At 45.4% G+C, this 13,956-nt stretch overlaps 1 protein-coding gene across 1 annotated transcript in view; it reads right to left on the bottom strand.

Moving 5' to 3' along the window:
* The window catches only part of Ephb1 (EPH receptor B1), a 427,245-nt gene that overhangs the window by 105,920 nt on the left and 307,369 nt on the right, over window positions 1-13,956 (bottom strand). The window contains exon 5 of the mRNA XM_034484387.2: window positions 10,870-11,205. Within this exon, the coding sequence (XP_034340278.2) occupies window positions 10,870-11,205 (336 nt within the window). The remainder of the gene's footprint in view (window positions 1-10,869; window positions 11,206-13,956) is intronic.

Here is a 13,956-nt window from a genome sequence, read left to right on the forward strand (position 1 = left end):
TTTTCCAGGAGATGCTAGCTGGCCCTCTGTCCTGTCCCTACACTTAGGAGCTCAGCAATTCCACTATCCCTAGAGGATACCTTGCCCCAGGGTAGGAGGCAGCTAGGCTCATATCACCCACTGCCTTCAGGAACTCTTATGTTCTCAGAGCTGAGCTCCCTGTAACCCCATCCATCCAAGTAAGGGGAACAATGCTCCTGAAAGCAGAGGCCAATAGCCCTGCCATGCATTCTGCTCCTGGTGCCCCTAGATTAGCATTTCTCCACATCTCTTTCACTCCATCAAGGGAACCAGAAGGTACCTCAGAAAATGAGACTTTGCTGTAGAAATGACAGAAAACCTGAGCTGTATGACTCTCGAGGCATGGGAGGCTGTGGAGTTGTGCATGTCAGGGTTTGGGGTGGGGAGTTGCTCGTCCTCAGCAGGCATCAGGATGACTGTCAAGGCACATGAGAATCATCAGGACCTAGGGTTAGCTGACATGCTCTGTTCAGCTGACCCCTGGGGGCCTACCTGCTTTTCCTGGTATAGGCTGAGTACTGGCATCTTTGATCTCATATCGGATGCCAGAAAGTTTCACCAGAAAGTCCACCACCTACCCAGGTGGGCCCTGCTGGCCCTGAAGGCAACAAAAGATACATTACAGTGGGTTGTATGTCCTAGTTCCTCCCAAGGACTCACCCAGACACATTCAGCAGAGCCCCCACACAATGGCTGGGACTCCTCTGCCACCACCATTGCCTTTCCTCATCAGGGTGACTCGCTGCAGCTAGCTGCCCTCCTGTAGCATGCATCGTAAGCTTCTCCTTGTATTCCACCATCCCCACAAAGCCCCAGTCTCTTTTCCCTCAACCCTGCCTTTACCATCCCACCAAGGATCACATTCCCATTGGACCCTCCAAAGGAGCTGCTCAGAATCCAGGAAAATCTCCAGCCCCCACCACCTCCTCTGACAACGTTCTTCCTATGTCCACGTTAAGGAACAGCTCTCCTCAGAGGCACCTCTCCCCTGCAGCTCTCTCAGTGTTAGTACGTGGTGAGTTTATGCTGACACCCATACATCCCTCAAGGGCAGGACATGGGGTGTGTGCCTCTCTTACATACTTCTCAGCATCCCCTGCATCCTCTACAGAAGTGCTACATGTCTGGACCACCATTGTCCAGGTCTTGAAACAATCATGTACTCCTTCCCTTCCCTCTATTACGTCCCCATTCATGTCTGTTTCTGTCTTTCACTCCACCGCGAGCATTGCTCACCAGAGAATCCATTCCAGTATCCTCTTGAATAACTTGGTCTTCATTCCCTCATCTCCACACCTCTCCCATGTCTGCTCAGTCTACAGTCTGCACCTGGACTTTATTTCACCCAAAGTTATTCCACTTTCAAAATTATACACTAAGTATTGTACTTCCTCAGCACCATCTCTGATGATGTAACTCTCCCTGGCTTCATCTGCCCTGTTGGTGCCATTTCCACCCACGAAGTCAGCCTCCTTCTGATTCATACAGCTTACTATTCTTCATAGCTTCTGTCTTACCACTAATGAGATTCGAGATACTCATGCCCTCAGGCAGAGGAATCTTTCTCTTACCACATCATACAACTGTCAAAACTCAACCAGACACGGATACATGGTCTCCTTGTAGGGTCTGATATCCAGGAAGTGTGCTGCCCGAGAGGCCATACAAAAGGGCAAGGCGGGCAGGAGTAGCAGAGGATCTTGGTAAATCCGTGATTATCAGCTTCAAATGAGCTCTCACCATGTTCTAGAAACCCAGAGTTCTCTGCTTATTTCATCCCCCATTCTCCATAATTGTTCAGGTTTGCTCTACTGCCCTCAACTCTTCAGCCCCAATACTATACATCCCCTGCGCTCTTGGCAACCGACCTCATTTCCCACTTGAGAGGGAAAACTGAAGTCTGAATCTCCAACTGCATAAACAACGCTTTGAACAGGTGCTCAGATCCTCCACAATTTGCTCCATGTAGGACTGAACCTATCTTCTCTAGGCGCTGCCATCCCATCCCGGAAGGCTTCTGGAAGCCCCTGGGATATCTCCTAGGTAGTTTCCAGCCATTGTCTCATTCTCAGGCTTTGCTATCTTTGTTCTCAATGTCAGCTGCCTGTGAGATCCCTCCAGGAAAGCTGCTCATTAAGTCAGATTACATTCTCCTCCCAAGGGCCTGCAGCCCTTTGAGTACACCGTTGGAGGGGCTTCTGGAGGCAGTGCTGAGCTCAGTGTAACCGCCCCCCCCCCCCCAGAGCTCCTCCGCTCTCCCTATTAACTGTCGCATCTCATCACAAAGCCTCAAGCCTACCCCAGACCTCACAGCATTCTTCATACACAGACACTTCCCTTGCTGTCCCCATCTTTAGTCTCAGCACTCGTTCCCACCTACCAGATGAGGGAACAGACACCAAGAGAACTTTGCTGTCCAGGTCTCCACCCAGCTCCCTGCATGCCTGCTCCTTTACAAGCATCCCTGTACACATCCTGTAAAGAACAGTGCCACTGGCTTATGAGGCAGTGTCTGTGGATATGATCGAAGGCCACCCAGGAGACTGAAGCAGAAGACACAGTGCTCAGGAATGGGAGTTGCCTGGAGGAATGAGACATGGTCCCTCTCCTGCAGGATCCACCAGGAGAATATTAACATTGTGTGTGTGTGTGTGTGTGTGTGTGTGTGTGTGTGTGTGTGTGTCCCCTTATGTCCTAGAAGAAAAAATAAAGAAGAAAAAGGGAAAGAAAGAAATTCATGCTTTAAAATCTTAGGGGTCAATGCTATAACCTACCATCCTACAGTTAAGTAGACACTGATCCCACAGCCTGGGGTGCTGATGGATCCCCCATTTCCTGATAAAATATTTGTGGTCCATCTTTGCCTTTATTTACCTAGAACACTTGCTGTGCCTTTTCCCCCAGTCTTTCACATCCGCTCTGAGAAGATGTTAATTTTCTGAAATTAAACACTTAGCTTGATTACTGTTTTGTTAATTGCTGTATTCAAAAACCCCTCGTGCTCCTGCCTGTTTAACATGGATGGTGCTGTGAAAATGACAGGCAGGGAGCGGGGATGCAGGTGGACAGACAACAGCACTGGAATGCCAGCCCAGCTAGCTACCAATGTGCCTGCCAGTGGTACCAACAGACAGCAGGAAGCAGGGTGAGCAAGCCAGGTCATAGTCAAGTGGCTCCCTCGGGGCCACTTGGGAGGTGGGAAGCTACAGTACGTAAGAAGTCCCATGTCTCAGCAGTAAAGTAGTATCAGAGGAGTTTAGGCTTAATTCTAATCCAGCCCAGAATGAAATACCTTATAAAGAAAGCACTGAAAGAGCTGAAGCTAAAGGATTTGGTGATGCCAGAAAGCGATTTTGGAGGACTGAAATGTTCCTTATTCATTTATTTATTAACATTTGTGGGATGTTTTCTATGCTTTAAGCATCCAGATTAAACATGGGCTTCAGGAGTCAACATGATAGATCCAGGGTGTGCTCTTCTGGAAAGTTGGCTGATGGAGGGGTTTCCCACTTGAATGGAGTGGTGCTTTGGATAAGAATGTCCCCGCCAGGCTCATATATTTGAATACTGGGTCCCTGGTTGGTGTAACGGTTGAGAAGGATTAAAAGGTGTGGCCTCCTTGGAGGAGGTGTGTCACTGAGGGATGGGCTTGAAGGTTTTAAAAGCCCATCACTTTCCCAGTTAGTTCTCTCTGCCTCTGCTTGTAGATCAGGATGTAATCTCTCGGCTACTACTCCAGTGCCATTCCTGCCTGCCTGCTGCCATGTTCCCTGCCATGATGGTCATAGCTCCAAAGACCCCAGTAAACTCTTTCTTCTTTAAGTTGCCTCGGTCATGGTATGTCTTTAAGCAATAGAAAAATCAGGCAGAAGTTAAGTGGACATGTATCAGAACCCTTCTCCATGCTCCTACCCTCCTTTGCCAAGGTCACAATGCCAATGGTAGCAGTTCTAGAAACTATCTTACATTTCTTCTACAGCTGAGGATTGTAACAAGCTCATGCAGACTTTGTACCATCACACCGTAAACAGCCACACTGTTACCACCCAAGCCGTATACTCATAGCACTTGACCCAAGATGGAGAAAGATGAACAAACAAGTTCCCAGGTTCCTGGTGACACTCTAAGTCAGTGATCCATGGTGGAACCAGTCTCAGCTCTCAGCATCACTAGCTACAACTCAGAACCAGAAATGAAGATTCTCTGAAACCCAATCTTTGTGTGGCCTACCCAACATGGAGCTCAAACTATTCCAGTTAGCCCACAGTAAGCTATCCCATGCAGCATGGTCACTGAAGAGCTACTGAAACCAGAAACTGAAGTGTTCTCTGGAATTGGCATGTTTTATATTCTAAGTCTCAAGCAAGGACCAAGAACCCAGTTGAGGGGCTCAGATCCTCAAGTTAAAGTAGTATCACCAATCTACTTGTGGTTGTCCTGGGCCTCTCAGTCTGCTCTTAGTGGGTGATGTAGACTCCAACCTCCATAAAGACACAGATCTTTGTCCATTTACTTTCCTGCTGTTCCTTGTGTCTGAATGATGTATAATTGACTGAGGGTATCAGTGCATTTGCTGAGAAAGGGAATAAAGGAGAATGGGTAAGACATGGGCGAGCTTTGAGCCAACACCAGGTAACTGTCACAGAGATTCTGTTAAATGGCTGTATTTCCAAAGGTCACGTGTTCAAATAGACCAACCAGCCTTGTACAGGCAGCTGAATCTCCTTCTGTTCTGACCACAGCATTACCCTAAGCATCAATTCTCTAAGTCCTCTCAGCAGCCACAGGAGAGGAAGATACCTGGTCATCTGGCTGATCTGTATTTCCAAGACACATCCAGTTGCCCCATTCCCTCCAGCCTAACACATGTATGAATTGCAATCTGTGGGGACTAAAGCTCTCTAGCATGTATTTGCCAAAGCTCACCGTGCCTAGTACTCTGTGGCTCTTTTCCAAGGAAGCTGGTAGTAGGTGAGAAAGCCTAGTTTTCCTCAGAGCTATCCATGCAAAGGGAAACCCCAAAGCTGCTGAGGGTGGACACCCACAACCTGGGTCATCAGCAGTGCTGCCTGCTGACCTCGCTCCCATGCCAGTGCCTGCAAATGGCCTTTCTGAGGTCAACATCTTTCTCAGGCCACCTGCAAGTTTCTTCTCAATGGCAGAGCTTAAGAAACAATCTGAACCTTCCTGAAGTCAGCAACAGCAACAACAAAAACAGCAATAAAATGAACTATGAAATCGAATTAAGAACAGAGAAAATTTCATTTCTGTTAGGTTTAAAAAAACTTTTCCTTTATCTACTTCTTTCAAGGTTTTCTTTAAAGTCATTCCAGTGTTTTTAAAGCCCTGACTCAATCTTTTCTCTACTCTAGAGCCATTCTCATCCACTCTTTTCCAATGAGACCAGCCTTTAAAAATGAACCGGCTCCAGCATATGGGATCTTAGCACTCTACATTTTCACAGGCAGCGTGTAATATTGTTTTAATATTTAATTTTGAGATTTACATAATATCTTTCCTCCAAAGAGCTCAATATATTGCAATATCATAAATTCCTTTTCATATTCAAAGATTATTCTTTATGCATGCAAATACTATATTTAACCAAGGAATAATGCAAATTAGGTGATGGATTCAAAGGCATTGATGTTCTAGGTAATTCTTTTGTAGGAAAAGTGGTGCTTCTGAGTGATTTTAATTGCCCAAGAAGTTCAAAAATGGACAAACTGTAGGGGCTGATGACTGTTAACAGAAACAGCACATTTATTTTATTCTACACAACTCTATATAATAGATTGTGTCTGTGTTTTGGACATGACAGATGGAATTTCACATGCAGAGTCTCAGCAGTCCATACATGAATTGTATGCAATAGAAATGTCACCTATAAGTCTAGCTGATAAAGTCATCTGAGTAAAGGAGGCAGTAGCTCTTCTCTATCACAGTGTTTGTTTGTTTGTTTGTTTGTTTGTTTTTCTGAGGCAGAGTGTGTCTCTGAGAGGCAGGTAGATCCTGAGCTGGGTACTGGGCACCCATGAGTCTCCCTTTCCCTATTATTAGTTTACTGATACTGACCTGGTCCCTTCCTTTCTAATGCTTATTCCAGTCAAGTCACCATGGGCAGATGGATGCAGATAGCATCAATCCAAAACAAAGATACTCAGAAGCCTTAGAAGGAAACATGTGAGGAAGGAAAGTCCAGCAATTTGATCAGGACGTATTCTCAGAAATGATGCTAGCTGGGCAGTGGTGGCGCACGCCTTTAATCCCAGCACTTGGGAGGCAGAGGCAGGTGGATTTTTGAGTTCGAGGCCAGCCTGGTCTACAGAGTGAGTTCCAGGACAGCCAGGGCTACACAGAGAAACTCTGTCTCAAAGAGAAAAGAAAAGAAAGAAAGAAACGATGCTAATCTACCATGCCATAGCAGGATTTAGAGTGAGTTTCTGTCTTTTGTCTTATTTTCGTGTCACTATGGTGCTAGGAAGCAGGTTGTCCTGGTTTTCATTTCACAGGTGAGAACTGGGGGGTGTTGACAGTTAAATGAATTTGCATGAGTCATGTAAGGAACACAGACTTTAACCCAGGACCCCCTCCCTCCATGAACCCGGAAGGTGAGGGAGATGCTTGCCCCAAGTGAAATGAGACTCAAACAACATAGCTCATGTTAAGGCTTGGGGAAATCGGATTTGCCTTCAGAATGAGAGGATAACAGCCATAGCCAGCAGGCCAAATCCAGAATTGGATTTGTTTTCCAATCAGTTGTCAACATTTTAGATCCATATTTTGGGCTTATAAAATCAGACAGGGACAGGAACATTAGCACTTATTGGAACAGGGTGGTGGCTTTATCTGTGTCCTGCAGATCCCTGAAGTCTCCACCAGTCCCTACTGCCCTTCACCTACCCTGACTGGTTTCTCTCCTCTATTCTCTGGCCTTCAGGATTTAGAGTTTGTCTCCTCAGGCTTGTATTACCTTAAGACAGGCCTTAGTGAAAGTCATCTTCTCACTCCCAAGATCTCTGTGGCTCCTTTCCCTGGTTCTGATGCTGTGGGTCTAGCCAGCAGAAGGAGACATGAAGTTTATCATTCACTTAATTCTTGATGACAGACAGATGATCCAGCCTTTGGAATAATCTGAGGCCAGAGGCCAGAAAGTGACTGAGATGGGTTATGGTGATAACAGCCTCACTGCAGATTGGTCATGAGAACAGAGAGAGTTTTGCCTAACCCAGGCTACTTTAAAGTCATGGCCGATGTATTTAGGGAGAGGGTACATCCCTCCAGACCTCACGTAAAACTGAGCTTGCATAATTCATGACCAACCCTGACTAGAGATGATGGACATTTTTTGACAGCTAAAGTGGCCCAGCTAGATGGCAATAGTTTAGAGAGAGTTTATAGGTTATATGTCCCACCATAATGTGATTTTTGATAGGTTTGAGGATAAAATGGTCACAAACCTGAGTTTGAAATTCGTGGACATTATTTTCTGGTGGAAAGATGTTGAGAAAATTAAAAAACACTCCAAACCTAGTTTCTTCATCTGAGTCAGACCTCTGCAAAGAGCTTGCTAAGGGTGGACACACCTGAGGTGCTCAGAGGTAGCAGAACAATTTTGCCCCTGACTGCATCCTGGGTGACAGTCATCTCACAATATTAGTCAAGGGAAACAAGGTCCTGGGAGTGTCATGAGTGAGGTTTTAATGGAAGACATAGACTCTGATTTATGGTTGACCCCATGTCTAAGTGAAGAAATATGGGCCTACATTCAATGGTGCAAAGATAATTACAGAATTTCATTTCTTGGGAACCACAAAAGTCTACTGTTATGAACTATTAAATGGGAAGATCAGAGGAACTGTCTCCTTTTAGGATAAGATGTAAGAAGGTTGAAACCAAGAGATAAGACTGTAGTAAGTGTTTATATACCTTTCTATCTTAAACTCTCCAAATCCCCACAACCCTCTGCTCCCTTATCTGAAAGATAAGCAATTACTGGGTAATTATAAGGATTAAATGAGGCTATCCATTCCTCAATTCTTTGTGAATGTGAAAAACATACACATGGGGTATCCCTGATAGCGTTTACTTTGTTTCTCCATGAGGACCCAGCCAATAATATGCAAAGAGTCCACAGTTCAAGTAGTTGCTAGTTCAAGTAATACTTACAGCCTAACTTAGTGATTGATTTCATGACTTCTCTAGGTCAGAGTTTTGGCCTGTCATCCGATTAGGACAGTGGTGACCACAGACATTTACATGAGTCACACTGTGAAGTTAGGGGAGGAGGGCTAACCTGCCAATCTCCAACACTGGATGAGCTCAGTGGTGTTCTGAGAAAAGTAGACACGCCATGACTTTTGGTTACACACCGGTCTCCCCACTCCATCTCTGACACTGGGTTTTCAGAATGCCTACTGTTTAGTCTCCTAACTACGTTAAAATGAATAGCTTCTGCTCACATTTCTAAATTGTCCTTACAAAGGCATGGGCTCAAGTGTTTGTTTTGGTCATTCCCATATTTAAAAAAATAACAAAACAAAACAAACAAACAAACAAAAAAAAACTGATGCAGTTGGCTGACTTGTACTCAGGTGTGTAATCACTAACTTAGTGTTATAGACACCATTCCTTGGTATTCCACAGCCCACAGATTAGGTGCCACTAGCCAACTTGATATTTGCTTTATAAGAACCGCTTACTACCACGAAGCTATTGTATTGCTCTCTGGCTGACTATAAACTTTGTGATATCAAAGCTTCAGAGTAATCAAAAAAAATTATATATTGGAAGGTTATCTCGGGGTATAAAACAGAGGAAGGTTAAGAATAAAGGATCTCTTAGAGAACAAAGGGTGTGAGAAATGTGTTTGCACAGGTGTAAATGAGTGGGGGTGAAAATAAATATTTTGAATGTTGGAAATGTGGGGATGCTTTGAGGAGCCCTGGTCCCTTTGCTCACTGAAGCCCTGGAAGGTGCAGATGGCAAGACAAACAGATGGGCAGGTTCGGGAATAGTGGAGTAAGGGAAGGGAGGGGAGGAAATACAAGCAAGCTGATATAAGTGGCAGGTTTATTCGCACATGCTTAGAGAGGGAGAAAAGACAGCCAAGCCCAGAGTAACATGACAGCCTGGCAGGATTGTTATTCCCAGAAGCTGGGACACTAAAATATTTCAGCCAGTTTTCTGCCTCAACTCTCCAAGGGAAACACTTGCTAACAAAGACTGCCCATGTTTGTTACATGCTCAACAGAATGCACAAATTGCCCTTCCATTTTCTTTAGGTTAGACAGACGCTTCACAACCTTTATCTCCATGGCACCAGGCTGTGGTCACCAGCTGGAGGCTTCTACACTTCCACTCTTATTTTCTCACTATACAGGGATGCATGTAAACACGTGACCAGGCACATACATACAAACACACCACATGAACACACACACACACACACACACACACACAGAGCGACAAGCACAGCCATCTGGACAGCCACGCTTTCCCATAACACTTTTTTTTTCCTTCTCAGTTCTGACAGCTTTAACCCAAGAATCATCTGCCATCAAAAATGCCTGATATTAAAAGAGGAGGAACAAGTCTGACAATGGGATGTTTAAAGTGGGAAAGGATGGAGTAAGAAGAAGGAGGTCAAGAGGGGGAAACAGAACAGGAAAGCAAGCAAAGGAAAATACTCGGTTTCTGCTATTCTGGTAACATGTTATCCTTATAAAATTTTTATTAAAAGATCTATAATTACACATAAGATCACAGTCCACTCTGATGACTCCCATCACCTGTGGACGTGATATTCCCTCCCTCCAAGTCTTGCTCACTCACACAGAGGACACGCGTTTCTTTCTCTTTAATTACTTATAATTTACTGCCAGTGTACAGCACACTACGCCTAGAGCTCAGCACCTTTCAATTCTGCGCTTTAGGTCTGTGTCTTGTAAATATTTCCATTAATGAGTTTCAGGGGAGGAACAATTGTGGCCAAGCATCACTGTGTATCTCACAGCGTCTGGTCCACACCACGGCACAGAGTGGATTCTAAATAACCGTCTCTTAATAATGAATGAGTAAATAAATGAGTTAGTGCATGAATGGACTGGTTAAACGGACATAAAAGGGAATGGATTGCTCTAAGAGGTATAAAAAGCAGTAATGGGGAAAGATGGGAAGTGTGAGAGATGAACACGGGGCAGAAAGACGTGTTCTGATCTATGCCCACTGCAGAGATACTCAGGGTCCTAGGCGTCTTCTGTTATTGTCTGTCCTAGGACTCCGTAGCACTGCAGCATGCATCTGAGAAGGCTAAAATCTTGAGAAACAAAAGCTTAATTGAGAATGACGCTTGTTTCATTGGGTTTTCTATGAAAGCAGAATTGGTATTCTTGTTCTCAAGGATTTGTAACACTTCCACCACTCGTCCCTCTATCTACCCATCTTTCTATCTGTTCATACATCTAACTCACTCATCCATCCATTTTCTTTCCATTGTATCCATACACCCATCTATCTAATCAGCATCCCTTGGTCCATTTCTCCAGTAGCACTTATGGAGGCCTGGCTGGATCCAGAGTACCAGGTCCCACTCCAGCTTAGATTCACATATCTGCTTTGATGCTGGACACAAGAAAATTCCCTAGTTTCCAGCTCACTCACAAAGTTGAAAGATGACATAAGTTTTCTCAGCAGCCACAAATATCCATCATCTGAAACCTTTACTCCTATAAGAAGGCCTAAAGGCAGGTTGGCAGGATGGGTGTGGCTTTGCCTATGACCCTACATAGAGATGGATGAAAAGCCAGCCACAAAGACAGACATACACATAAAAACCTCCAGACTCACCAGCTTGGTTTGTGGTGATGTTGACAGAGACATGCTGTGGGGGGAACGGACTCTTGCTAGAGACTCCATTGATGGCCTGGATATCAAAGGTGTACGGGGTGTGGGCCCATAGGCTGCTGATGGAGACACGACACTCAGTCAATCCCAGCTGCCTGGGTACAAACTCCACATTGTCATCGCAGCGGGAGCAGCTGCGGCGATCTGCTCGACACTTCTTGCAGATGATGTTGTATGTCACATCATCTCTTCCACCGGTCTCTCTTGGAGGATGCCACTCTAGAATGATAGATGTCTCATTCACGATGGAGATGACATTTCGAGGACCCGATGGGACACCTGCAGGGAGACAAAGAAAAGTCCAGTGAGGCTGGGAGACAGCTTCTTGATCAGCAAATCTCTAGGCTGCTTTCGGTGCCTACCCAACCTCAGCATACCTACTCTGCTCCTCAAACTCAATGCTCCATGTTCAAATCCGTCATAGAGGTAACATAAGGAGGACAACCTGTTCCCAAATCCCATTTCCTGTATTCCTGCTCTGACTTGCTTTCTTTTGATTGGTTATGCCAAAGGAGAGAAACGTTTAGACATGTGAGTTCAGGTATTTTTGCTTTTAGGACCAAGTCCCATCTTCCATGACTATGGTTAATATGTGTGTATCTAAGGCAGCCACTGAATTTCTTTCCTTTTCTTCTTTGGACTAGAGTTGAATGACATATGATCAAATCTGCCTCAAATCCCTTACAGATCATAGAATCCTATACAAAATTCTGTACATCTCAGGACTCATGTGCATGTATGTGGTTCAGGGTTGTTTCTCTATAGCACAGGCTGCCAGAGCAGCTGCAGACATGAGTAGTCACACTGCACCAAACTTGATAACTGTAGACGAGAGGCAGCACTGGGTAGGAGAGGTTCATAGAGCCACCATCTTTGACTCAATCACCCAAGAAAGCATATGGATGTGCTTTCGAGCAGCTAGCTAGCTGCTTTATTTAACTGTCTCTCTCTCTCCAAGGAACCTACCGGGATGATGCAGTAATCATCTCAAATGCTTAAGGAGACTAATGCTTACAGAGAAGCTAGCCATTGGTCATGTGGTTTACAGGAACCAAAGTCAGAACTGGAGGCCCAGACCTGCCTGTTTCCAAAGTTCATGTTCCTATGCAGAGCCATGCTCTTAATTCCTGCTTCCCCCAAACCAAGCAGGCTCACTGGGATGGCCATGGCTACTCATGATTCAAAACAAAGAAATGTCAATGTCTTGCTATATAACTCTGGAAAACCTGTACCCTGTAGGAAAGCAAAATGTTGCTGAATTAATGGCCACAGTGCCAGCATTTTTAGATTATGTTGGACAACCTCCTTCCCGCCAACAGGATTGATCATAGCCTCAAGTTCCCAAGCCTGAGCCTTGCATATTGTCAATGCTTAACGGATGGAAATGAATCCTGCCCGGAAGCCCCCCTTCTGAAGAACAGGTCGGCTGGAGCAGCCGCTCCCGGCAGTAATGCATTCAGAATCCACACACGTGACCATCATCAGCTGAACGAAGACATGTGTAGAGTGGTTCATGCTGGAGACAGGAATCAATTGCCAACACACAAAATGAGGGAATAACAACAGGGTCGGAGGGCACCAGGGAAGGATTCTGTGTTGAATCAGTCAACAGCAAGCGGCTAGAGCAGAAAGCAAATATTAAACCAGATTCTATTAAAACATGAAAGAAAATCAGTACTCTACTATATAAAGCCCATTAGGCCTGAGCTAAAGCATGGCGTCCATGCACACTTGTGACAGGGTGGAATTCGTGAAGCCTTTTTACTGAAGTCTTGCAAATGATGTTCAAGAATTCTCCACCCATCTCTCCAGGGATACACATCCGTTCTCTGCAAGCTGACACACAGCTAGTACAGGTCCTGTCTCAGATGTGCTCTAAGTGAGCCTGCACACCTTGCTGCATTATACTATCTGTGAAAACCCATTTTGGTCCATGCACGTCTTAAACATCTTTGTTTGCTTCAGGCCAGGGAGACTCAGCACACAAACTCCCATTGATCAATGCCACTATTGCTTGCCCCACTTTTAGAGCAAGCAGGCTTGCCTCAGCTACAACAAGCCACTCTCCCACTCTCAATAAATACATCCTGTGAGTGTGTACTCTGTGCTAGGGGTGGAGTAAGACTTTTAAAAAGATGTTGTGCAGGGGCATCCCAGGGGGTCCCAAGGCTGTCTTTCAGAAAGCAACCTCAGGTAAAAAAGGGTGAGGCTTGATCAAGAGAGCAACTATCTAGGCCTCACACACGGTTCAGAACCTCTTGTTCTAGAGATAGCCTCTTCTGTTTGAACTGCGGCTTCCTCTTGTCTTCTGACTCCAGCTTCTGGATGTCAACTTGCAGAAGTCTTCGCTCTTTGCAAACCAAATCCACATCTTCATCCTGGCATCACTCCACATTACTCCAGCTAAGCTTTTCCAAAGTGCCCCTCTTTTCTCTGAGCTCAGTCACCTGCTCCCTAGCTGCCTACCTACCCCTCCTATGACTGAGCTCCCTTCATTCTTTGCTTGACAAATGCTGGGACTAAAGCTCGGCACTAGAGTCCCTCGACACTCTGATTAGTCACCAGCTGAACCCTAGGAATCCCATCTTCAGAGTCCTCCAAGACAGGAGTGCTTATTGGAGCCAGTCAGGGCCACTTCCTTATTTCTATTCTGTCTCCCCACAGCTTCAGAATGGCTCGTCCAGCCCTCACCACTTCACCTGACTCACCACAAGGCCCTCTCAGTTCTCCCACATTTCTTCTGCACCTCCCTTATCTACTATCAGAGTGTAAATTTTGAAATGCGCACCGGGTCATAGTGTTCCTCGCTCAAAGCACACTGCCTTCCAGTTGCCCGAAATGGTCACTCTGCTTTCCATGTCACATAAGCCCATTCGTTCTCTCGGGCCTTCTTCTGAGTGCCCCATCTCCTCAGACAATTTACCCTCACAGCAGAGCCTTTTGGAATGTTTCTACAATTTTCTGTGTGCTCTAAAATGTCTTTACCCTCCTGAGACTGTACATGGTGTTCTCTGTTCTCCGAGTTCCTCC

This window comes from Arvicanthis niloticus, chromosome 21 (genome assembly GCF_011762505.2).
Source record: "Arvicanthis niloticus isolate mArvNil1 chromosome 21, mArvNil1.pat.X, whole genome shotgun sequence".
In the NCBI taxonomy this organism is placed as follows: domain Eukaryota; kingdom Metazoa; phylum Chordata; class Mammalia; order Rodentia; family Muridae; genus Arvicanthis; species Arvicanthis niloticus.